The 25,414-nt window shown below is 42.8% G+C and overlaps 1 protein-coding gene across 2 annotated transcripts; it reads right to left on the bottom strand.

Annotated features, from left to right (window-relative positions):
• Nucleotides 1-6,513: 6,513 nt before the first annotated feature.
• Nucleotides 6,514-24,886, bottom strand: PRDX4 (peroxiredoxin 4). Of its 2 annotated transcripts, XM_066357043.1 has the most exons (8): nucleotides 24,444-24,886; nucleotides 20,044-20,161; nucleotides 16,491-16,607; nucleotides 13,602-13,724; nucleotides 10,615-10,745; nucleotides 9,548-9,582; nucleotides 6,855-6,901; nucleotides 6,514-6,625 (listed from the first exon to the last, which is right to left on the bottom strand). In XM_066357043.1, exons 1-8 carry the CDS (start codon nucleotides 24,682-24,684, stop codon nucleotides 6,622-6,624), a joined length of 816 nt encoding a protein of 271 aa, XP_066213140.1. In that variant the 5' UTR covers nucleotides 24,685-24,886; the 3' UTR covers nucleotides 6,514-6,621. The 2 variants fall into 2 exon arrangements, with proteins under 2 accessions (XP_066213140.1, XP_066213139.1); XM_066357042.1 differs by lacking the exon at nucleotides 6,855-6,901.
• Nucleotides 24,887-25,414: the final 528 nt, after the last annotated feature.

The raw sequence follows: 25,414 nt of genomic DNA, 5'->3' as shown, positions 1-25,414 counted from the left end.
ATAAAACAGGATGGTTAACTCTTCCGCGGACCAGCATTTGAAAACCACTGGTCTAGTCCCTGCTGAGCTATCCCAGTTCAGGCATTTATGACCAAGTTCTTAGTTTTTGCTTAGGTATTTCTTCAATGAGAAGTCTTCAGGGGTGGTGTCTTTATCACCGGTTTCTTTACAAAAGAGTTCATGCTGGTGTGCTCTGCACTACTGTTGTGTGTGCCCGTGTGACGCGGGGGATCCTTTCTTGGGGGAACCCGAATGCCCTGTCTACGTGTTCCCTCTGCTACCTGCATCCTTTATGATGTGATCTGCTTTCTCTCACCTATTTCAGTGTTCCCTCTGCTACCTGCATCCTTTATGATGTGATCTGCTTTCTCTCACCTATTTCAGTGGAGCCAGGAGCTTGAGTCCTGCAGCACGGAAGTCCTCTTTACCCCAGGGAGTTCCGCATTTCTGTTCTGATGAGTTCGTGCACAGAGAGGCCTTTCATCTTTCTAAAGACGCGATTCTTTGGGATGTCTGGGCTCACCTGGAGGTTCTTCTCTTTATGTGGCGTTGGCTGGGCTCACAGCCAGCTGTGTTCATCTACGCGCGTGTCTGGTGTGGGAGAGTCTGGCACCTTCGCCTGGGGCGGCAAACACGGGTGGGGGCCAGCCAAGCCTCCTCAGTTGGCTGGTTGTACTTCCTGAACGGGGGTTCAGGGGCTCCCAGAGCAGCCAGACGCTTTCCCAGGTCCTAACTACACCATTCTGCCTCCCCAAGCCATTTGTGTGCGGGCACTGATCAGTGGTGGTAGGGGGTGCCGAGGCTGAGCCCTGGGAAGAGGCTGCAGTTGGATGATTGGGAGGTGCTAGTGAGAAACAACAGCTTCAGAAGGTGATGGTGTCCAGGGCTGGACGGCCAGGGGCGGAGTCCTTGGAAGCGCCCAGCTCTCTTTCTGGGACGTTGGTACTAGTGAGCTGCTCTTTTAGAAACACTTTATCATCAGGTAACATCAGGAAACACTGCCTAGTGTAAGCTAATAATGGATATTAGCTTACAAAGGACTGAAAAGTAGGGCCACGGGGATGCCTGTTTACCTTTGTTTAATCAGTTTTTGTGACACTTATTTGACCATGAGCCTTTTTTTGTTGTTGTTAATACCTGTGACTAAATCGGAAACACTAGGAGATTGTATAACTTTTACAAAGCTGGGTTCACCTCCTTATTCTATTTTGTAACATGAAAGGGCAGTGCAGTGGAGTGTCCAAGGAGCAAATCGTTTGCACTCTTTTGCTGTGAAGAATCAAATACTAGTATTAAGTTTCTCAAAACCAAATTTGGGGTAACATTTTAGATCTCACTGACATTTTCATCTTTCCAGAATTGGCAGTCTTGCTTCGGAGTATAATTGCTCACTGTTCATGTTTTATAAAATGAACTTATCCCGGGTTTCAGCACAAAAAAAAAAAAAAAAAAAAAAAAAAAAAAAAAAAATTGTGACACTGTGTTTAACCATAAGAAATTATGAATAATAATTTTTTAGCATTTCACTCCTTTACAGATGAGAAAAGGGAGGTGGAAGGAAGTGCATCAGGAGGAAGGTGAAGGTTAGTTAATAAGACATTTGCCTCCATTTTGATAGAATACATGTTTGTTACCCGTTTTTGTTTCTGGACAAGAGCCTCAGGTTCAAAATCAATGCTTTGTGCTTTAACATGACAGCATTTGGGAGTCCTCATTTGGTTATAGAACCCCTTGGTAACTTGTATGTTAGTGAAGTGGGGCAAAAAATCACTTACAAGACGTAATCATCATGAAATAAGAATTTTTATCTATGGCTGTGTGTCTGGCACTGCGCTGGTGATGTTAAGCTGTACTTTCTCGTTTAATTCTTACAATCAGCCTTTGAGGTCAATACCATTGTTACTCACGTGTTGCAGTTGAGGACAGGGGGGCTGACAGAGGAAGAATAACTTCGTGAAACCCACCCTGTAACTTTCCAGGTGGGGTAGGCCCAGATTTCATCCATAAAATGTGGCCCTCTGCCTCAGCCACATTTTATACTTATTTTCTCAGCTGTTATGATAAAGGGTTAACTAATGATTATATATATATATGGTATATATATATATATATATGGTATATATATATATATATGGTATATATATATATATATGGTATATATATATATATATATATATATCAGATAGTGGTGGGATTCAAATAATTTAACAACTGATTCTCTGCCCTAATGACTGTTTTAAGTATAAGAAAAGATATACTGAAAGGTAGTTTATTATTTCATGCATTTAATACTTAAATAAAAACAATAAAAGAGGTACACAAAACTAGATTGTTCTAAGAAAGAGTTTTAAAGTATTAATGGAAAATATATTATAATACCTGACAAAAAACACTAAAACTGTTATTTAAGATATTTCCTGCCTGACCAGGCGGTGGTGCAGTGGATAAAGTGTCGGACTGGGATGTGAAGGACTCAGGTTTGAAACCCCGAGGTTGCCGGCTTGACTGGGGCTCACCAGCTTGAATGTAGTGTCACTGGCTTGAGTGTGGGCTCCTCCGGCTTGAGCGCGGGCTCCTCTGGCTTGAGTGCGGGCTCATCTGACTTGAGTGTGGGCTCACCAGCTTGAGCACAGGGTCGTTGGCTTGAGCCCAAAGGTTGCTGGCTTGAAATCAAGGTTGCTGGCCCTTGGTCAAGGTGCATATAAGAAAACGGTCAATGAACAACTAAGGTGCCGCAACGAAAAATTGATGCTTCTCATCTCTCTCCCTTCCTATCTCTCTGTCCCTCTCTCTGTCTCTCTCTCTGTGTCTGTCAAAATAAAAAGGTATTTCTATATTGCTAGTTCAAGTGATAGTTCAGGGGGACTCATCGCTTCAGGTTCCATTTCTTCCTCCATAAAAGTAGGGTGTTTTTCTCATCCCACCACCTCCTGATTCCATCACTTGATTCACCTGTTCATTAGTGAAATATTTTAATGAATATATTTAATAAATGTCATCGTAAACTTCAAATCCTATTTAAGATTTGTATACTAAAAATGAAGGGAACCTCAGAATAAAATAGGCCATTCTGGAAAACATTTAGTAATCCAGAGGCACTGAGAAATTATACCCCAGAGGAAGGATTAGAGCAGGGGTCGGGAACCTTTTTGGCTGAGAGAGCCATGAACGCCACATATTTTAAAATGTAATTCCATAAGAGCCATACAATGACCCATGTACGTTATGCATTATCCAATAAAAATTTGGTGTTGTCCTGGAGGACAGCTGTGATTGGCTCTAGCCACCTGCAACCATGAACATGAGCGGTAGGAAATGAATGGATTTAATACATGAGAATGTTTTATATTTTTAACGTTATTATTTTTATTAAAGATTTATCTGTGAACCAGATGCAGATATCAAAAGAGCCACATCTGGCTCGCAAGCCATAGGTTTCCGACCCCTGGATTAGAATAACCGAAGAAAGGGTAGGGATATTGTGATTTTTGCATCACAAAAATTGTGCTTTAATGAGGGGAATAACATGGCTAACACAAATGAACAAAACCACGATGGAAGTAAAATGAAAATTATAGATGACAAGGTATTGTTATAGTAGGCATTTATTGTATCCTGATTTTATATAATCTTATGTATTTGTAAGTGTGTATACATATCCATGTGTGTGTGTGTGTATATATTTTGAACTATGGGTCATGACCTATTAATGGATTATGAAATTTAGTGAGTTGTGACCAGCATTACAAACATAAAAGATCAGAATGCATCATGATGCATGGCAATGGGAAGTGTGTGAAACTTCTTATGCACATGCATGTTGCACACACACATTCACCTGTGTGCTAGGTCACAATGTAATATGTACTTCTAACTGGGTTAGGGTTATTGGTGGGAGTACACTCAGTATGAATTAAGATGCCTACTTCACTTGTACTTGGTTTTGAATTGGTCTTTGTTTTATTTTTATTTTTTACTGCCCTATGTGTGGCACTCACGACAGAAGCCCTTTTTTTTTTTTTTTTGGTCTGAACTTTTTAGTAATTTTTTTAAATGAGATTCGTTAAAAAGAAAAAGACAAAAACATTCATGAGTTAGTTGTTGCTCTTTTAGTTTATCCTGAAAGGCGGCTCAGTCCTTAGCAGGTGGCTGAGGAATTTGTGCTCCAGGCGCCATCTCGTGGCCTTTGGGTTACAATGCAGGGTACTGCCTTTGATAGAAAACTTGCAAATCCTGTTTATTTTTATTTCATTTTATTTATTGATTTCAGAGAGAGGAAAGAGAAGGGGGTGGGGCGCTGGAAGCATCAAATCATAGCGGTTGCTTCTTGTATGTGCCTTGACCGGTCACGCCCAGGGTTTCTACCTGGCGGCCACAGCGTTCCAGGTCGACACTCTATCCACTGCACCATCACAGGCCGGGCTACAAATCCTGTTTCTGATGTCCCAACTGGGCTGTAGGCTGTACAAATGAGTGTGAAGTTAATGAAAGCACACCTACCGATTCATTTCTGACCTTCCGTTCACCATGGCCACACCCTGGACTGCTAAGCTTAGCCAGTCAGCTCTTAGTATGCCCTTGAAGTTGGGTCACAAGTACAGTCTTTTTACGTAAGGATGGCACACTCGGAGGGGCACAGCCTTCAGTGGAGGAACAGGGATGGTTTGCACTCCCCCCATCCGTTTTCCTTGCACCGCAGTGGCTCCTGCTCTACCAGGAGCCACCACAGGTGAGTGTTTTTAGCCTTGATTACACCGGATTGCTCTCATCTGGGAGACCGTGCCACCTTTGTATCTGCATTGCCTAGCAAAGTACCCTGCACACGTGTCGGTAATAACTGGTCTGCATGAACATATGCATGATTTAGGTGGATTTGGGTGTTTGGCTTGGCTTTTGAACTTTTTGAGTTAAAGAAGGTGGACCTTTAAAACTACATTTTTAGGATTTTTACGTAAGTGTACAACATTATGCCAGAATTGTGTTATGTTAATAATAGAGTTGGTGAAAGTTGCTTTGCTACCTAAGATTAAATACTATCCTAAACATTTTCCTTCCTTTTAAAAGCTTGGGAAAAATTGTAATGAATCTCTAGAAGTGTTTGTACGTTTACACACACGAGCATACATGTCTCTCCTGACACAGACCTTTACTTTTATGTATCCGTTTACCCGAGATGCACATTTCATCCCATTCATATGTTAATAAGGCCAGTGAGAGAGGTTTCAGTGACATTGCATTGTCAGAAAGTTCACGGGCAATGCAATGCAATGCAATACAATGATGCATTCATGATAGCAGGTGGGGGGTTAGAGGACCCAACATCACTAAATAGTAAAGTAGTGATTAATATATTTGAGAAAAAATATACAACTTGTAAGTCTACTGACAGATGGAAAGTTGAGGATGCAGGATTAGATGTGCCCACAGACAGAGAAGGAATGATGGGAGTGGGGGACTGATTTTTGTTTTAAACACATATTTTTTTAATTTTGTTTTTTATAGTGACAGAGAGAGGGGTAGGGACAGGCAGACAGGAAGGGAGAGAGATGAGAAGCATCAATCACTAGTTTTTCGTTGCAACACTTAGCTGTTCATTGATTGCTTTCTCATATGTGCCTTGACCGCAGGCCTTCAGCAGACCGAGTAACCCCTTGCTTGAGCCAGCGTCCTTGGGTCCAAGCTGGTGAGCTTTTGCTCAAACCAGATGGGCCCATGCTCAAGCTGGCGACCTCGGGGTCTCGAACCTGGGTCCTCCAAATCCCAATCCGATGCTCTATCCACTGTGCCACTGCCTGGTCAGGCTTCTTTTTGTTTTAATGTCTATTTTTTCCATCATTTTTAAAATCCCTTTTTTCAATTTCAGTTGGTATACAATATATTAGTTTCCACTGTGTACCCCAATGATTAGACATTACATAACTAAGGGATCACTCCTATAAATCTCAACCCCATCAGACCCCATGCAGTTATTAGAATATTGACTGTATTTGTTGCACTTTACATGCCTAATGACTATTCTGTATCAAGCAATTTGCACTTGATCTTAGCCAAAAGGCCTAGAAGCGATTGTAACAACCAACTTGTACTTCTTAGTCAGGACTGATTTTTTGCATGAGATTCTGGGGACTAGGAAGTCCCTGGAGTGTTAAGAGCCCAGAAATTAGAATGCGCTTGTCTGCAGTTTGACGTCCGAGTCTACCCCTGCTAACTAGCTGTGTGGCTTTGAGTAAGTAGTTATGCGAGCTTGTTTCCTTGTCTGTGAAGTCAAGAACTGAGACTAGCTGTGAGGACTAGAGGAGCTAGTGCCCGTCACCGGCCTAACAGAAGGCCGGCCGCACTGGACCACATACATGGTAGTCAGCGTTGCTGCCTGTTGGATTCCATCGGACGTATCTTAGTTTGGAAAGAGAAGAACAACTGCCTGGCTTTGGGCATCAGTGTCTAACTTCAAATATATTTGGACCCTGACACGGATTGTTTATATTCTCCAAGAAATCACCACTGGACACAATGTGGTAATCACACGATGTCCTTTATTGACAACGTTCAAGCGTCATGACCTGAGAAGTACTTTTCAGTTCAGTTTGTCGAAATACTTCAGTTTTCCAGCTGGATCTGGGATTATCTGTTAAAAGAAAAAAACAAATTAACCACTTTCAAAGCCAAAGTACATCCTTAGTAGTCTGATAGCAGTTGCCCATCTCTCAACTAAAGATGAGACTGTCGGTGTACCAAATGATACCATGTCTATAGAAAGACTGGGTTTGTCCTACCTACCAATCTCAGCTATCCCAAAAGGCAAATGCTTTGCTAACAAATTAACATCTGTACTCAGGCGCCCCAGACGGACTTACAGCTCTTCTCTCGGCCACCAGGCTTTCATGGCGTCTTCCGGTCTGATCTAATTAAACCAAACACATTGAGAGACCATGGCTACAGATGTTAATGGATTTCTCAAACCACCTGCTGATGAAGTGTGGGTGTGCCGCGACAGCAGCGTGTTGAAATGGAGATTTTGGAGGCCCAGAATGCAACCTCTTCATCTCTACTGCAAAGTTGAAAATACATGCAAGTCCAACACGGGCTGTCACCTTCAGTAACTAGGGAACGAACAAGGAACTGAACGAAGGGAATGCTGCCTCGCAGATCACGGCCCTAGAAACCTGTTAGACTTGCAAAACTTTCCATATAAATCGTCCTCACATTAACTGTTACTTGATAGTTATAAAGTACATTTATTTCTATATAGAAAATCTCTTGTAATCAGCTAATGATAGTTCTATATGCGTTTTCTTTGTAATTGTTCTTCAGTATGACATCAACATTACCTGGTTTCTCAGGCATCACTAAAAGGAGTATTCTGTCTTTGCCATTTATAATTTCTCTGCATTTAAAGTCAATTTTCAGGTACTTATGGAACAACCAGTTCCTTCACCACCAGTGTGCTGGGCAGTGGGGAATACAGGACCACTGCCACGCCCCCCCCTTCACCACCAGTGTGCTGGGCAGTGGGGAACACAGGACCACTGCCATGCCCCCCCCCCCCCCGGCACACACAAGCGCGTGGGAGACATGTATACACGGCTGTTGTGATGCACTGCACAATACGAGCATGTACGACACGGGCTGGGTGACTCGGAGGCTGAGGTGGCATTCGGGACTGTCTCAGAGCGGAGGTGGCATTTCAGTTGGTCTTGAAAGAGTAGAATTTAGAGGAGGGGACAGGTGTCCAGGCTCTAGAGAACAGGTGTGGAAGAGCAGGGCTTGTTTGGGGAAAGGTGTCATGATCCGCTGGGAGCACTGCGCCTGTGCATCAGGCCAGTCACAGGGAGGAGGACCCGGGAGAGGCCCGGGGACACAGAATGCAAAGGCTTCAAGGTGGTGCCCCGAGGAGCTAGACTGTCCTGTGCGTGCTGGGCAGCCGCTAAGGGGCTCTGGTCTGGAGAATGACGTGACTGGAGAGGAGAGAAACTGAGGTCCAGGAGACAGATCAGACCTGGGCAGTACATGGGGGGGGGGGACACACGGACGGACGGACTGAGGGATATGGAGACAAAACATTCAGCTGTGTTCAAAGACCCGCCACAAAGCCTTTTCTGGCCCTACGTCCCCTATTTCTTGAACGTTCACACGTGGTCCCTGCTCTCAGCGCAGAGACCACCGAGGCGGAGATGGAGACCAATGGGGTGTGATGCATCAGGCGCTGTGCCCCGCAGCTCCGGGCAGGCCCCCAGCCAGAAGGCCTCGTCCACAAAGGCTCTGAAGGCTCTCAGGCCGGGCCTGCGGCTTCTGATCCACACTTCTATCTGTAAGCTCACAATCAGTAACTGCAAATTAACCTATGGCTGACTGATCATTTCAAGTACGCAGTGCTCCAAGTCCCCCCACCCCTTTTTCTGAGAGAGAGAGGAGCATCAACTTGTCTCACCTAACTGTGCCACTGACTGCTTCTCACATCGACCAGGGCTAAAATGGGCAACCTTTGGGTCCAGCCGATGCCCTGGGGATCAACCCTGGGCTCGGGTTGGTGACCCTGGCACTCCAGGATGACACACTATCCACTGGGCCGCTGGCCAAGGCACTTAAATTCCCTTTAATGCTTAACTTTAAATCCATCTGACACCCATCAGATCTATGTAGAGGTGAATAAAGTTATATTGTAACATGAACTTTGACCCAAAAGAGCAAAGGTGTTAGGCACACCCATCAGAAACTGGTTTAAAATTAGTGAAATGTCACTTTACCTAATATGACTGTGGTTTCGGAGGGAATTTCTACCTTTCATTCATTGGCTGTGGCTAATGGTACTGGCTTTTCTATTTTTTGGTTTGCTAAGGAAGAACATCTTAGTCTTTATTTTTCTTTTATCCTAAGATGACAGTTTCTTTCTCTAATGCTCTAGTGTTTTCCCTAACTCCAGTTTATGTAAAATTCTTGCTTTTCAGAAGATAACATGTTCATTAAAAAATAGTTCAAGCAAGTTTCTGAATGGTATTTTGGCCAGACTCCTTCGGGGGTTGTCTATAAATTAGTCTCCCCGTGAAAGAACGTGCTTGTTCCATTCCTTCCTTCCTTCACGTATAAGGGCTCGAGAGTCATTAGCTTCAATGTTAGTTAAGCCAGATTTTTCTCAAGAGCTTTTAACTATATAAAAAGGCTATGTTTGTGACTATTTTCTTTTTCTACAATATAGGAAAAAAAACCCAGAAATGATCTCTTAGACCTTTGAGTTTCTTTTACCAAGTCTCCATTGTTCCCTTTTGTTGTTGTTCTTTTTAATGGTCTATTTAGCTGGATGTTTGGCTTTAAAATTCACAGCATGGGGTTGCCCCTTCTGCTTTCTCCCGGTTCAATTATCTCCCTACACTAGGGGTCAGAGGTCGCCTGTCCTGCGGCTGCTCCGAGCACCGCCCCTCACCATGTTCCCCTCACGCTGCTCCCCTCACACACTGCGCAGGCGTCAGCACAGCGCCAGGACAGGTCCTCCTAAGGCTGGCATTTGGGTTTGGACCGACATCCCCTTAACAGAAAACTCAGCGGGACTTACTGTTTCACTCCCAGGTTTCCATCCAGCAGGGCAGACTGAAAGGAACAAAAATTGGACAAGACAGTTAGTTCAAAAGCAGAGTTCAGTTCTCTTCAGCAACGCCTGGCTTTCCTTTTTCTGAATGAAAATAAAAATGGAGCCGGGAGTAAGGAGACCGTTTCTGGGCCGCTGGACAGCCCACTGCTGTGAGCTGGGAGCTCGCCTGCTCACACCAGGAATTTCAGCCACGGGGCTGGCTGGTAGGCGCGCTCTTGTTTTGTGCCTGCCGATTACGTTTAGTTATGTTTCCAACGGGAGAAACCGGAGCGGAGCGCTCCTCTAGGAAAGCTGCAGAGCTTTGGAATCCGTGAACCGAAAGGTCTGTGCATGGCACAGGTCCCCCCAATTTACCTCAACTTACAGCTTATCTGCTGCTTCCTGCAGTAGTTTGTACTGATCCCCTGGTTTGCTGTTTGTCAAAAGAGACTTTAAAATCATTCAAAAAGTAGGGTTTCCCTTTGATTTAGAATGCCCCTTGACCCAGCTACTGAATTAGACATTAGAAAGGAATATATATGTTCTATTTTAGGGAAATCTGACCTTTCCCATTGATCTTGGAGTGAAAGGTTGAACTCCTAATATATTACTAGTATAATACTGAACAACCCTATTACTGAATTACCTGGAGGAAAAAAGTCTAAAATAAGGTGAGCATGCCAATAAAACCTACATTACTAAACAGTGCCAGATTGGCACAGTTTAAGTTTATAAACATCATTTGAAAAATTGCAGCAGCAGAAACTTCTTTGAGTTTATACAAAAGGACTATGTGAATTCAGTAAGTAGAATATATTCATGATATTTTGTTAAAAGTACTTTAGAAAAGAATTTGATTTACTAAAAAGATCAGCTAATAATCTGAAAACAATCAGATGACTTTGGAACCATCCAAATTACTTACAGGATAAGAAACCAAACTAATGATGATGCTACCTCTTCTCAAACTAAAGTCAAATCGAAAGGCTCTGACCGGATGACACTGCCTCTCCTCAGACTAAGCTCCAGGCCCCGCCTGGAAGGCAGAGTACCTTCGCCGTGTGTGTCTGTGTACTGGAACGCCTGAACCAAACGCAGCGTCTCATCCACTGATCTGCCCACAGGAAGGTCATTCAGGGTGATCTGTCTTAGGGTCCCTTTGTCATCGATGATGAAGAGGCCTCTGTAAAACACAAGAGTGGGAGAAGCAAGGCCATTGCATCTCAGGTGAGGCAGGTATTTGTTACTGTGAATCCCTGCACCGTCCGCACAGCAGGATCGTCGTCTAGAACCAACCGCACACTGCCCACCTGCTTGACTGCTACATGCACGCACATCCATACCCATACTTATCTGTTACATCATTTGTGATTATAATTGTTAAATGGTAGCTTTACATTTTTCATTGAATTTATCGGGGTGACAATGGTTAATAAATTATAGGGGTACCATGCTATAACACACCTCTGAACACTGCATTGTGTGTCCACCGCCCCGAGTCCAGGCTCCTCCGTCACCGGTCACCCTCCTGTACCCGCCTCCGCCTCCCACCCCCCAGTGACTTCGCAGTTTTGTATCTGTCTATGAAATGGAATCTTCCCGAGTATAAGGTTTGGGATTTGATGGCACTGTAACGGAAATGATTAAATTACATAGCAGAGTCTTCCTCTCAGTGAAGGGGTGATACATCTTTCTCATCACTGGCTGTTTAGAATATCTTTTTAGTTCCTTTTTCAATGGTAGAAAAAGACAAGGTTACTGATGTAAGTGAAGTTACCTTTCCCTCTAAACCTCTAAATGTGTGACTCACTTCTGTGGCCTGGGGAATAATGAAGTACTTTGACCAAAAAGACCTGTCACTGAGAAAGGGTGGAAATGCAAGAGTTAAAACAGACTAGAGACAACAATTTTCAAAGGACATGATTGTCTATGTATTTAAGTCTCAATATGGATTTCAACCTAATAATATGGATTAGAAAAAGATCTCAGGTACTGGGGCTAATTGCTTGTGTACAAGTATCATAAATGATGAGATTTTTAATATAAATATATGGAATTATATATCTATTTTATGAAATCTTGCTACATAATCACATTAAACATTACTGAAAATATGCCTGCTTATTCAAAAATACATGTAAAATTTTTTTCTATTGGTTTGAGGTGGGGATGAGAGAGAGAGGAAGAGAAGCATCAGCTCGCTGTTTCACTTACTTCCCTTTAGCTGTGCACTCAAGATCGTTTCGCCTATGTGCCCCGACCAGGGTGGAACCCACACCTCTGGTGTGCTAGGTCAGCGACTGAGCCCCTGAGCCCCTGAGCCATCCAGCCAAGGCCCTACAGTGCGTCTTTTGAACGAGAAACCTGATGTCTGAAATAACTAGGGCTCACTCTCCTTGGACCAGGTCAATTTGCTTAATCATTCTTCATATGGGTGATGTTTCATGTAGCTGCTCTTACAGTTGAAAATTGTTGTCAATGGTGATCAAGTCTGTTCTGAAGTGAACCTGATCTAGAATTCTGAGCTTGCCTCTGTAACATACATCATATGAACACATATCACACAAAAATAAAATAAATGTGCCATTTCTTTGGCAGCAAATTCTAGCTTGTTTTCTGTTTTAATTTTGTGAACTGCTTCCTTGGTAAACTTTGTGACTAAGACATTTGCCATACTTGGTGTAATATATACATATGTCTCTTCTACGGAGACGAGACAGGTTATTCATATAAAAAATCAGAAATGAGCCCTGGCTGGGTAGCTCAGCCGGGGAGAGCATCATCCTGATACATCAGGGTTGTGGGTTCAATCCCGGTCAGGGCACATACAGGAAATCAACCAATGACTGCAGAAATGAATGGGACAACACACCAGCATTTCTTTTTCTCTTCCTCTCTCTCTAAAAATCAATAAAATTTAAAAATGAAACAGAACATTAAAAAAAAGAAACAACCTGTTTAAAAAACAAAAGAAAGAAATTATAAAATGGCAACAGACATCTCAATAACAACCCCAGAAGCTAAAGGCAGCAGGGCACTGCTTTTAAATGTCTGCAGGAAAATGCTTTCAATCTGTAATTCTATACCCAGCCAGATCACTAACATGAGAGTAGAATAGAAACATGTTCTGACATGTAAGGTCTCAAACCACTTAGCTTCCAGTGACCTTTTACTAGGAAGCTATGAAGATGTGTGTCACTAAGAAAGGATTAAATAAAGGCAGGCAGGCATGGGAGCCAGAAAGCTGGGGGGAAAGCGGGAGGAATTGCTAAGGGGTATGAGGCCTGTTTCTGTAATAATGAAAATGTTTTAAAATCCATTGTGGTGATGGCTGCAAATCTCTCTGAATCTACTAAGAACAAACTACTGAATTGTATGCTTTATAATGGGTGAGTCATATGGTGTGTGATATATCTTAATAAAGCTGTTATTAAAAACAGGATTATAAAGTACACTTTCACATAAACTATTTAAAAAAAACGATTAGCACTTAAAATAAATAAACAACATAAGAATTATAAAATTAGAGTTGCTTTAAGCTAAAATCCCTCCCCAAGAATTCTATTAGCATTTATCAGCACAAGTAAACCAGTGAGAACTGCTGAGTAGAGTATTTCCTTAGTTTTTCCTACTCCAAAGACACAGGTTCGCTAAATTCTATGATACTTGTATTTAGGAAACCATTACTGGAGTCAGTTTGGAGAAGAGGAAAAATGGAGGAGGAGTTTGGGAGCCTGGGTTCAAGTCTGCACTCTGCCATTACCGAGTTATGTATCTCTGGCTAAGTTCATAGAATTCTATGAATCTGCTTATAGGTAAAATGCCAGGGTTGGTCCACATCCTCTTCCAGCTCTAACAGTCTATGACAGTCACCTAGTGTAAGTAGGGCACTCACTGATTACTTTAAAGAGCGTCTACAACATTTTTGCAAATAGAACAAGTGCTATTTCTTGATGAAACCTAGTATCTTCTAACTACATTTCAAGGAGGGTTACAAATATATCTGGATTGGTCATAACGTCAAGCCACTGAAAAGTACCTAAGAGTATGGCCTGAGTCTTCTAGATAAACGCCGTAGTCCTTTGAGATCTGATGGGTCAAATCAGAAAGAAGTGGAATCTTTATTGGCCCAAGTCCTCCTTGTCTTCGAGGGGTGTTAATCCTGTAACAAATAGAACATTTACCTCTCAGGTTAAATAGTATATATCCAAACAGCACTCTTTCTCTGCATGTGCACACACATGAACAAACAATACACCCATTCTTTTCCTAAAAAAAATCAAAGGGATAGCCTGACTGGTGGTGGCACAGTGGATGAGTCATCACCCTGGGACACTGAGGTCCCAGGTTCGAAACCCCGAGCTCGCCAGCTTGAGTGCGGGCTCATCTGGTCTGAGAACAGACTTACCAGCTTGAGGACAGGGTCACCGGTTTGAGTATGGGATCACTGAAATGATCCCAGGTGCTGGCTTGAGCCCTAAGGTTGTTGGGCTTGGAGCCCAAAGGTCACTCACTTGAAGCTCAAGGTTGCTGGCTTGACCAAGGGGCCTCTGGCTCAGCTGGAGCCCCCCGGTCAAGGCATGTAGGAGAAGCAATCACTGAACAACTAAAGAGACACAACTATGAGATGCTGCTTCTTATCCCTCCCCCCCCCCTTGCTAAAACAAACAAACAATAATAACTCAGGCTAATATACATCCTATTTCTTTGCCTTTCCCTCCATTCAACAATATATTCATATCCTGTAAACACAAAATATGGAGAAATGCATCACATTTTAAATGTATAGACATACAGTATTTTACTAATCTCTACTAACAGACATTGAAGCTGGTTCCTTTTTTTTTCTTTTATAAACACTGCTGGAATCATCCTTGTATTCTTAACATTGTACACTTTTCTGATTAATTCATAGAAGTAGACTGCATGGATAACGGATATGCATTGACATAAGCATAACCTTAGACTTGTGATCATAAGACAATTCCTTGAGAAACAGGCAGAATATAATTGGATATTTTAATATTCTGAGAGACAAAGAAATGCAAAGTCCACTTGCAGCAGCACAGGAAATTAGCTATAATCTCAGACATGCCAGTCTTCAGATCTAAGTAGTTAAGTTGAAACCAAGGGACGTGGGCTGGTACCCCAAGTGGAAGGCACCGACGTAGCAGCTGGAAAACAAATACTGCTCCACATGTCCGCAGCCGAGTTCTGACATCAGTGGAAATCTGGTTGATCTGAAACCTATCCAGCTGAGAATGTATCCCCCAAATTCCCTGGGAAAGCAATCCCAAATTACTGGGGATGACATAAACTTTGTCCTTTAGTGGATTTGTGTTTTAATCCTATGGAAGTTTAGAATCACTAGAGAAGTGATAAAGCAAGTTAAACCCATAGTTTTACTATTTTTATACTGAAAAATAGTAAGTACATATTTGTATGTTAAGTTATTTATACCGTTTAAGAGAATTTGGCATATTAGAATAACATGTTTACTTTGTGATTCCAATTTAAAATGTGTAAGCTGAAATTTTACTCAGTGTATAAAAAGTAAAGAAACATTTTAAAGGACTTAAGACATACCATGTTTATTTATTAGCTTTGAAAGAATTACTTAAGTTCTTGAGAGGGTGTGTCTGAAAACTGAGATACTTAAAGAAAATCAAATAAAATATAAAACTGCATTTTAAAATACTTAAGAGACTTAATTATTACTTAAGGGAATGTCGAATGAGTTTAAATTGTAGCTCCTGAACCAATTAAACATTTAGTTTTCTGTACATATACATATATTCATACCTGTAATTGTCAATGGAGAAAAACTTGTTTTGAATTTGTTACTTTAATGTTAAGTTTTAAAACCAATATAATTCTGAACAGTCTCTATCATGCATAAAATTTTGTGCACAGAATTGTCGACATGATTAAAAACTGCCACCAACACGCACACTTCAAATTCTGGAATGTGTTGCCTAACATCTCCCGGAAAGGCTGCCCCAACTGTGTGTACGCGCACTGTTTCTCCCCTCCGTCGTCATTAGTGCATGGAATTTATTATTATTATTATTATTATTTTTTTACAGAGACAGAGAGAGAGTCAGAGAGAGGGATAGACAGGGACAGACAGACAGGAAAGGAGAGAGATGAGAAGCATCAATCATCAGTTTTTCGTTGCGTGTTGCGACACCTTAGTTGTTCATTGATTGCTTTCTCATATGTGCCTTGATGGCGGGCCTTCAGGAGAGTGAGTAACCCTTTGCTGGAGCCAGTGACCTTGGTTCCAAGATGGTGAGCTTTTGCTCAAACCAGATGAGCCCGTGCTCAAGCTGGTAACCTCGGGGTCTTGAACCTGGGTCCTTCCGCACCCCAGTCCGACGCTCTATCCACTGCGCCACTGCCTGGTCAGGCGGAATTTTTTAGTATTTGAAATTTTGGCCAACCAGACAGGGAAAAAAGGGCACCTCTTGTCATTTTAACTTGTAATTCTTTGCAATTCATTAGGTGTGTAATTAATTAAAATTATTTCTAAAATTACTTTAAAAGTCATTGCTTCTTGAAAAGTAATTATAAAGGCTATTTTGAGTTTGGTTTAATACTAGATAAGTGTGTAACCGAGAAACGGTATTTTAAAGATTTTTTTCCCCTCAGATTAAAGTTACCCAAAATTTGTCATATAAAGTCATCTTATGATTCAGTAGTTTTTGCTGTGGATAGTACATTTTTTGCATTGAACTCTTCTCCAAATTTGAAATGTCCTATAAAATCCTTAGGCATTTTTATGTAACTTTATTGAACCAGCAGTTCTCAGACAAACCTCCTGAACTGTTTGATAAATAACTATATTCCTATCCCGTTCAAGTTGTCTACCTGTAATTTAAAAGTGAATCCATTCTCTGCCCCACAAATGTAAGTGTGAGATACCTACCAGGCCAGATGGGTAAACTGGGAGTCGACAGAGCATGCTACCACTTCGGTGTTTATGGATCTGAACTCCTCAATTCTGTCGCCAAAGGCGATAATTTCAGTTGGACACACGAAAGTGCTGAAAGGAAAAAAATATACTCAGTATTCCCCAAATACGCATATACCTGAACTTTCAAATGAGTCTTTACAGACATATTTAGTATATGAAAAGGCACACCAAGAACAATTTATATGCGAACCTTCTCAAGATTGAATAGTCTAAAATGCTCTACAGCTTTCAACGAACCTCTACAAACCTTACATCCTTTCGTCATTTTTTACATTCCTATACCAGCCTTATGAGCTAGATGCATCTCACTCTATTCTGGAGATGAGAAAATGCCCTCCCATCCCCCCCTTTCTTGATAAGATTCTATAGTCAGAAGGGAATGATTAGAGACTATTACCTTAGTATTTTTTCTTTTTTTAATTTTAAAATTTTATTTAGAAAATCCTTAGTATTCTTCAAACTGCGGTAGGAATTGCTTAAGCCAATTTACTGAGTTCCAACCGGCATTTTAAAACAGTGAAATAGAAAATATGAGATTATATGATGCAGAGTGACGGTAAGTTATGAAACATATACACAAGTGCATATATATTTGCGTGTTCAGGAGAGATACTAAAACTATTTAACGGCCCTGGCTGGTTGGCTCAGTGGTAGAGCATCAGCCTGGCGTGCAGAAGTCCCGGGTTCAATTCCCGGTGAGGGCACACAGGAGAGGCGCCCATCTGCTTCTCCACCCCTCCCCCTCTCCTTCCTCTCTGTCTCTCTCTTCCCCTCCCGCAGCCGAGGCTCCATTGGAGCAAAGATGGCCCGGGCGCTGGGGATGGCTCCTTGGCCTCTGCCCCAGGTGCTAGAGTGGCTCTGGTCACAGCGGAGCGACGCCCCGGAGGGGCAGAGCATCGCCCCCTGGTGGGCGTGCCGGGTGGATCCCGGTCGGGCGCATGCGGGAGTCTATCTGACTGTCTCTCCCCGTTTCCAGTTTCAGAAAAATACAAAAAACAAAACAAAACAAAAAAAACACACACAACTATTTAACCACCTTAACTCACAGCGGGCTTTAGTGCTGCAGGTTCCGGAGAGGGTCCAGGTGGGGGGGGGGGGGGCAACGTGGCTATTTACCACGTGGTGTGGAAGGTTCTCAGTGCTTCAGTTGACCGTGGCTGTACTGGTGCGTACGGATGGAAGTGACCCTGTATGTATGTGTCAGTGTATTGGGCAGCAGTGAAAAATTTCTTTTCTATTGTGTGTTATGGTCAAGAAGGTTTGAAAATGTGGATTTGGGGACAAGTGCTACCACATCCCAACATAGGCTTTTCAAATGTTTCTGTTGTTCAAGTGGAGGACTGTCTTGCACAAGCAGAAAGTTCTAATCCAGATTACATCCCTGGAACCTGGGCTATAAAACGAAGTTTTAGTGTTTTCCAAAAGGTAGGGATGGCCAGCCCCCGCCTTCCTTCCTGATATCCCAAGAAATGCTATCAAGAGCCTGACCAGGTGGCGGCGCAGTGGATAGAGCGTCAGACTGGGACGTGGGGGACCCAGGTTCAAAAGCCCGAGTTTGCTGGCTTGAGCGCGGGCTCACCAGCTTGAGCGTAGGATCATAGACATGACCCCATGGTTGCTGACTTGAGCCCCAAGATCTCTGGCTTGAATCTCAAGGTCACTGCTTTGAGCAAGGGGTCAAGGGGTCACTCTGTCTGCCGTAGACCCCCCACCCCCCATCAAGGCACATATGAGAAAGCAATCAGTGAACAACTAAGGAGCTGCAACGAGGAATTGATGCTTCTCATCTCTCTCCCTTCCTGCCTGTCTGTCCCAATATGTCCCTCTCTTTGTCTCTCTCTCTGTCTCTGTCACACACACACACACACACACACACACACACACGCACACACACACACACACACACACACACACAAAGAAATGCAATCTAGAGACACACTGCCCAGTTTCTTAGTGAAGACAGAGAAGGAGGTCTTCTGGCAGAAAACTGAACGGTTATATTTGTGACTTTCATCCCTGTAGACTATGGTAAATGCCTGAGAATTCCTCCTCCTTTAACCAGGCCCAGTCCAGGGTTACACAGAAACAATAGAAAGATGCCACCTTAGCTCCTTGTCACAGAAGGCCATTGCTAACAGCATGCATAATTAGATATGCCTTATTCATTACAGAGTTTGAAATAACACGGGAGAAACAAAGCATATGTCTGCTACGTTAGACTAATAAGAAAATGCAGGTTTAGTGTCATATATATTTTATATGTTTTAACTTTTTGGTCTTATAACATGAATTTAGAAGGCCTATAATTTTAATATACTAAATTTTCAACTTCTGTTTTCTACTGGAAATTAAAGTATATTATACATTTTCAGTAGTCAAGCTAATTTAAAAGATTATATATTATGTAGATTCGTGACTTCTTTTAGTCTCAATGTACTGATTTTTATGAGATTTCTTCCTATATATTTGGATAGACTAGGGGTCAGCAAACTTTAAGCCACAGGCCAAATCTAGCCCATCTTTTTTTGTAAATGGAACGTGCATTCATTTATGGATTGTGTAAGGCAGTTTTTGTGTTATGATCGCACAGTGCAGTAGTTGGAATAAAGATCACAGGCTTAAGATTGAAATATTTACTTACTATCTGGCCCTGTGCAGAAAAAGTTTGCCAACTCCTGGCCTAGAGACAACTCACAGAAATGAGTTTAAGTATGTCCCACCTGCAAATTTCCATCTTATTTACATAGTTCTAGATTAGTCCTAACAGAAAAAGAACTTTAATATACAGTGACAACGATAGAAGAATCTTCTTACTTTTGTAACCAAAACAAATATTCAAATAGAAAAAAAGATAAAAGTTGGGGTAGCTCGCTTTTTGCTTTCATGGAATTTGAAAAACACTCCAAATAAAATTAAATCCTTAATGTGACTAAAGTTGTAAAGCCTTTGAGTCACCTTTTTGACTATCTACAAGAGTGCCCACTGTCATAGAATTGAAGAGCAAAGACTTCCACAATAACCGTAATTTACATCAGTAGGTGTTATTCATTAAGCATATGCAGTATTTTCAGGCACATGTTCAAATCACAGGGAGGCAACAGATGCAGCAAAGAATAAAAATAGTAAAACCATAGTTAAATGGCATCTCCAGAGAGAAGGGCTTGTTAATTTTCTATCTGACAGGGAGACATTAAATAGATTTGTGGTGGAAGCCTTGCTCTTAAATGCTAAAATATTGTTAGCCCATTTTCTCGCCTTAGTAGGTATAGCTTACTGAATGTAATTGTATTCTTTCTCTAATGGTTGTTATAACACAGTCATGTAGTTCTAAGTGTAAAGTATTGGGGTCAGTGCGTTATGAATCTGAAATACGTGGTAGACATTACCTTCCTGGAAAAATTCTTCATCTCAGTTTGCCTCTGGAGAACCAGGAGCTAAATAAAATATTTCTAGCTATCGATAAGAACTAAGGTTTTACTAGCTGCTGTGCACATGTATTACTTACAAATCAAGTGGGTAGAAGAAAAACACCAGGTATTTTCCACGGTAATCAGTTAACTTGAGCTCCTTAAACTCTCCATTTATCACGGCTGTTCCTTCCCAGTAAGGCGCTGGCTTGGAAACTAAGAAAGAAAAATACAGGCTGTTTCGTAACACTGAAAATGTTGGTGGGATGACAGGACAGCTTTAGGAAATTACTAAAAACCAAGGCTTCTAGACCTTTGGAAATCTTTAGCAGTCTGGTGAAGTTTACAGACTTCCCAGAATAGTGTTATTGAATGTATAAAACATATAATTACAAAATAAGCAATTATATTGGAAATATAATTAAACAAAGGAAATCCAATAATCAAAATACAAAAGCCCTTTGTTAGTTTTTATTTTATTGATTAGACAGGCAGGGAGAGAGAGAGGAGAGAGAGGAGAGAGAGGAGAGAGAGGAGAGAGAGAGAGAGAGAGAGAGAGATATGGGAACATTGATCTCCTCCTGTATGTGCCCTGACCAGGATCGAATTGGCAACCTCTTTGCTTCACGACAAAGCTTCAGCCAACTGAGCCATCTGGTCAGGGAACATGTATCCTTTTATTGACACTTTAAAAATGCAGGATCTACCAGTGATCTCATAACTCCCCAAATAGTGAAGACTGTAAAGGGGGTTTCAGTATACCTGCAACAACCAACAACCACACTGTGATAGGAAAGTATCTGTTGGCCTATTGGCAATAGGTACAAGCAAGTACTGCTGAAGCTAATGTGGTCTGTTGCTGACATTTATAATGGGAAGGAGTGCTCAATTTCAGCTGGAGGTTAGTGACAATACTTTTTTTCTATTCATGCTCACAGCCCCCCCCCCCCTTCCATCTCTGCACTAGACCCTATTGGATACTTCACTGTAGCCCTTCCAGGTTGAACAACTTCCTACATTTCCAATAATTATTATTAGACACTCCTTTCCCTCAGGGCAGTCTTTCAGATGTACTAATCTGAACATCTGTGTGGTTTTTCACATCCTCCTGGAGGACCTGCTGCAGCACTCAGGTAGGACATTTGCAAACATTCCATACGTGCAACATCCCAGACGATAGGATTATTTTCCTAGAGGATTTTGAAAGAAGAGAGCCCCTTACAGGTTTCCAGTGACCTGATGGAAATAGTAGCTAGTGCTGCGATTTTGTAAGGGCAGGCTGCAATTCTAGCTGACACGCTTTGATGATACTATAACTTGATCTTTTATTACATTCAAATGGCACTTACACTTTCAGAACCATTACCTATATTGAAGTCAATACTTGCTTCCAAGTTTGACTAGGGTTCCTAGAAAGTATGGCTTATAATGGCCAGCATTTATTATATTTTGTATAACAGCCAGCATTTATGGTCACTCTGAAAAGAGACACACACACTTAAGGTAAATTTCTCTGTGAAGTTAACATAGAACATGTGACTACTTATCTTGAGTCAGCAGCCTACTTCATATAAATATCCTGATCTGATTAGGTAAAGGCCAGGAGGGAGAATTACATAGTATGCTTTATATACATTACTGAAAATGCTACTCAGGCGCCTAAATTAATGGGCTACGCTAAATACACGTGTGGTTAGAACTATAAGGATCTGTCACAATGACAATCCTTAATGATTTTAGCATATTGGGAAAACCAAATCTGAGAAATAAATTTTGTTCTCAAAATTCTGACTTTGAAAATTTTGGGTCCTTGATTTAACAATTGCAGCGTCAGTTCAAAGAAAAAACTGTCATCAATTTATAGAGCAAAAAAGAATGCAGTTACTTGGCTAAGATCTATAAATGAAATTCCCAAAGCAACCCCTTTCATCTATTAAAATCTTTTTTTTTTTTTTTGTATTTTTCTGAAGCTGGAAACATGGAGAGACAGTCAGACTCCCGCATGCGCCCGACCGGGATCCACCTGGCACACCCACTAGGGCGATGCTCTGCCCATCTGGGGCGTCGCTCTGTTGCAACCAGAGCTACTCTAGCGCCTGGGGCAGAGGCCAAGGAGCCATCCCCAGCGCCCGGGCCATCTTTGCTCCAATGGAGCCTTGGCTGCGGGAGGGGAAGAGAGAGACAGAGAGGAAGGAGAGGGGGGAGGGGTGAAGAAGCAGATGGGCGCTTCTCCTGTGTGCCCTGGCCGGGAATCAAACTCGGGACTTCTGCACGCCAGGCCGACGCTCTACCACTGAGCCAACCGGCCAGGGCCTTAAAATCTTGAATATAAATCATACAACAAAGATTCTGGCAACGGTAAAGTGGTATAAAGAAGAATAATTAAAGCCCCCTTTCCCATAACTCCATTAATTTAACTACCGTTAACATTTTGATGTCTTTCCTTCCAGTCTTTTTTTTTAAACACAATTTTGGATCATTATTACACCATTTAAAAAAGGCAACAGTAAATCATAAATAGTTTTTATGTTAATAAAAATTATTTGGAAAAAACAATACAAAAATTATTGGGCCCTGGCTACATAGCTGGGTCAGTTAGAGCATCGTCCTGATAGCCAAAGGGTGCCAGGTTGGATCCCTGGTCAGGGCACACAGAGAAACAGATCGATGTTTCTGTCTAAAATCAATAAAATGAATTAAAAAATTATTTGAAGGTATGATCTTTTTTTTCTTTTTTTTAAACAGAGACAGAGAGAGTCAGAGAGAGGGATAGACAGGGACAGACAGACAGGAACGGAGAGATGAGAAGCATCAATCATTAGTTTTTCCTTGCGCATTGCGACACCTCAGTTGTTCATTGATTACTTTCTCATATGTGCCTTGACCAGGGCCTTCAGCAGACCGAGTGACCCCTTGCTCGAGCCAGCGACCTTGGGTCCAAGTTGGTGAGCTTTTGCTCAAACCAGATGAGCCCGCACTCAAGCTGGCGACCTCGGGGTCGGCAGCATCCCAGTCCGACGCTCTACCCACTGCGCCACTGCCTGGTCAGGCTGAAGGTATGATCTTAATGACTCTATAATATTCAATTTTATGAATAAAAGCCCTGCTATCTTTAATTCTAGGTAAGCCTAAGCCTACATGTGACAGAGATGAAGCAAATGCCTAAAATGTGAAAGAGCTTTCTGGTAAAGGGAAATAAATCTATGACTACATTTTTTGCTTTTATGAGCAGGCTTGAATGGGATTTGTTTCTTATGGGAAATATATATAAAGCCGGTAAACACTCAACTGGCTAACATATTTCAAAATATCTTCCCAGGCAAGTAAAACTAATGGCACTTTGAAATACTGAGATTTTAAAAGTGCAAGACTGGCTTTTTAAGAAACAAAACCCAAAAGTCATTAAATTGGGTAGGAAAGAACTGCAAGTGTTTAAGAAGGCAAACATTTTGTTTTCATTTATTACTCCCACTCCATTCTAAGACATAACAGCATTCCACTTAACACTGAGGATTCATAATTGTGATGGTTACTTTTTTCACTGAATATGGGCACAGAACATTCTGTAACTGAACCACAAAAGCCAAATACATATCTTTAGAATGCCAAGTGGTCTGTAAGAAAAGGTTAATTAAAAGCAAGCAAGGGACAGCCTTTATTCTTGAATCCCTAGCCACTTCTTTCTGGCTGACCTGAAGATCTAGATGCAGCATGCCACAACTTTCTCAGTATCTGTCTGACGTGTCCTTCCTGAAAGTAGCCATTACCTGTGTACACTGGACAGAAATGCAAATAACCAAAAGCCAAATTGGCAGGACACAAATTTGCCATGAGGTTTATCATCAACCAGAATACATTACTTCCAACCTCCTTTTTTTTCTTTTCCCTACAAAGAGCCTCCAAAGTACAGCCTGTAATAAGTTCTTTATTTCTAAGAGACACAAAGAAAACTCATTAATTATATAGATTTGGGAGAAGGGCTTTTAATAGCCTTGTTTATAAGATGGGAAATAAAAGGAAAAAAAGATGAAATGTTTGCTTTCCCGAACACTTTGTTAAGCCACTTTTCTGTCTAATCAAACTTTCTATGATTCATTCTTCAACCTAACGTATTCTTCCCTGAAATAGTATTTGGAAACAGACACAATGTGCTGCAGCCACTTAGCGATGTTTGAGGAAGTGTTTCACTTTGCACAACATCCTCTGATGCCTGCAAATCCGGGACCAGGGCCACCTTCTTACACTTTTCTGCGGCTTTTGGGGTAACCACTACTTCCAAAATCTGTTTAGTGGAAACCATCCCTTCCTCACAGCTGGAGCCGCCCCCCCACCGCCCCGAAAAGAGCCAGGCCCGCCCCGGGACGGGAGGCAGCGCAGGGGCGCCGCCCAAGCCGGGCTGCGGGGCAGCCGCCGGAGGCAGGGCACGCGTGGCTCCGGCCCTCCCGTTTCCCGCCTCCCTCTGCCACCGGTCAAGCCCCCCTGGCGGGGCACCACCTACTCTTGGCTTTGCTGAGGTGCAGGGAGTGGTCGGCGACCGAAACTCGGGACGCGTCCCCAGGGTACACTTGTCCCCCCGCGTAGAAGTGGCACTCCTCTTCACGGGTGCGGGGCCTCTCCTCTGCCTCGGAGCCCCGCAGAGCCCGGGCGGGCAGCACGAACAGCAGCAGGGGCAGCAGCAGCCTGAGGCTCCGGCTGGGGGCTGGCGTCGTCGCGGCTGACAGCGGCCGCGGCGCCTCCATGACCACGCGAGCGCAGAGCGCAGACACACGTCCCCGGCCGCGCGCGCTACTTCTCCCGCCGCCTGGCAGCTACGATCGCGCGCCGGGTACCCCGCGAGCCGGGCGCGGCCTCGCGAGACCTGCTCCGCCTTCCCACTCCCCCGCCCTGCTCCTCGGTTCCTCGCTCCGCGGACCACCCCTCCCACCAAGGCCCGCCACGTGGCCTGCTCGCCCCCTGCCGGCTCTTGCGCCTGCGCCTAGGGGCGGGCAGAGCCGGGCGCTCAGCCCAGCTGCGAAAGCCGCTTGCTGTCATGGCCAGCGAGTGGCCTCACGCGCTCCTGTCCTCTGCACTGTTTCCACGGTCACCTCTTTCACAAAGTCTGAACACCAGACACCATCCCACTTACCAAACTGAAACTAGCCTATCTGCCTTTGAACCCCCTGCATTTAATACTTATAATAGTTTTTTTCGTGATCTGTGTGAACAGTGCCATGAATCCCCCCCCCCCCCCCCAGCTGCACTCCTTTTAAGTCTTGAGAAACTTGGAGAAGAAAGCTCTAACCTTTTATTCTCCAACAGGCAAGGGCAAACAGGCACTTAGGTGACTTAAGCCTGTCTCAAGGTGTCATTTTTTTAAAAATCAGGAGTTGAAAAGTTCCCAGAAGACTAGACTTCCTCCCAGCACATTATCATTCCATCTTCTGATCCCTTCTCTGTTTTTGTGAGCTTTTTTTTATTGACTTTCAGAGA

This window comes from Saccopteryx leptura, chromosome X (genome assembly GCF_036850995.1).
Source record: "Saccopteryx leptura isolate mSacLep1 chromosome X, mSacLep1_pri_phased_curated, whole genome shotgun sequence".
In the NCBI taxonomy this organism is placed as follows: Eukaryota; Metazoa; Chordata; class Mammalia; order Chiroptera; family Emballonuridae; genus Saccopteryx; species Saccopteryx leptura.
This window is presented reverse-complemented; position numbering and strand designations above follow the sequence as displayed.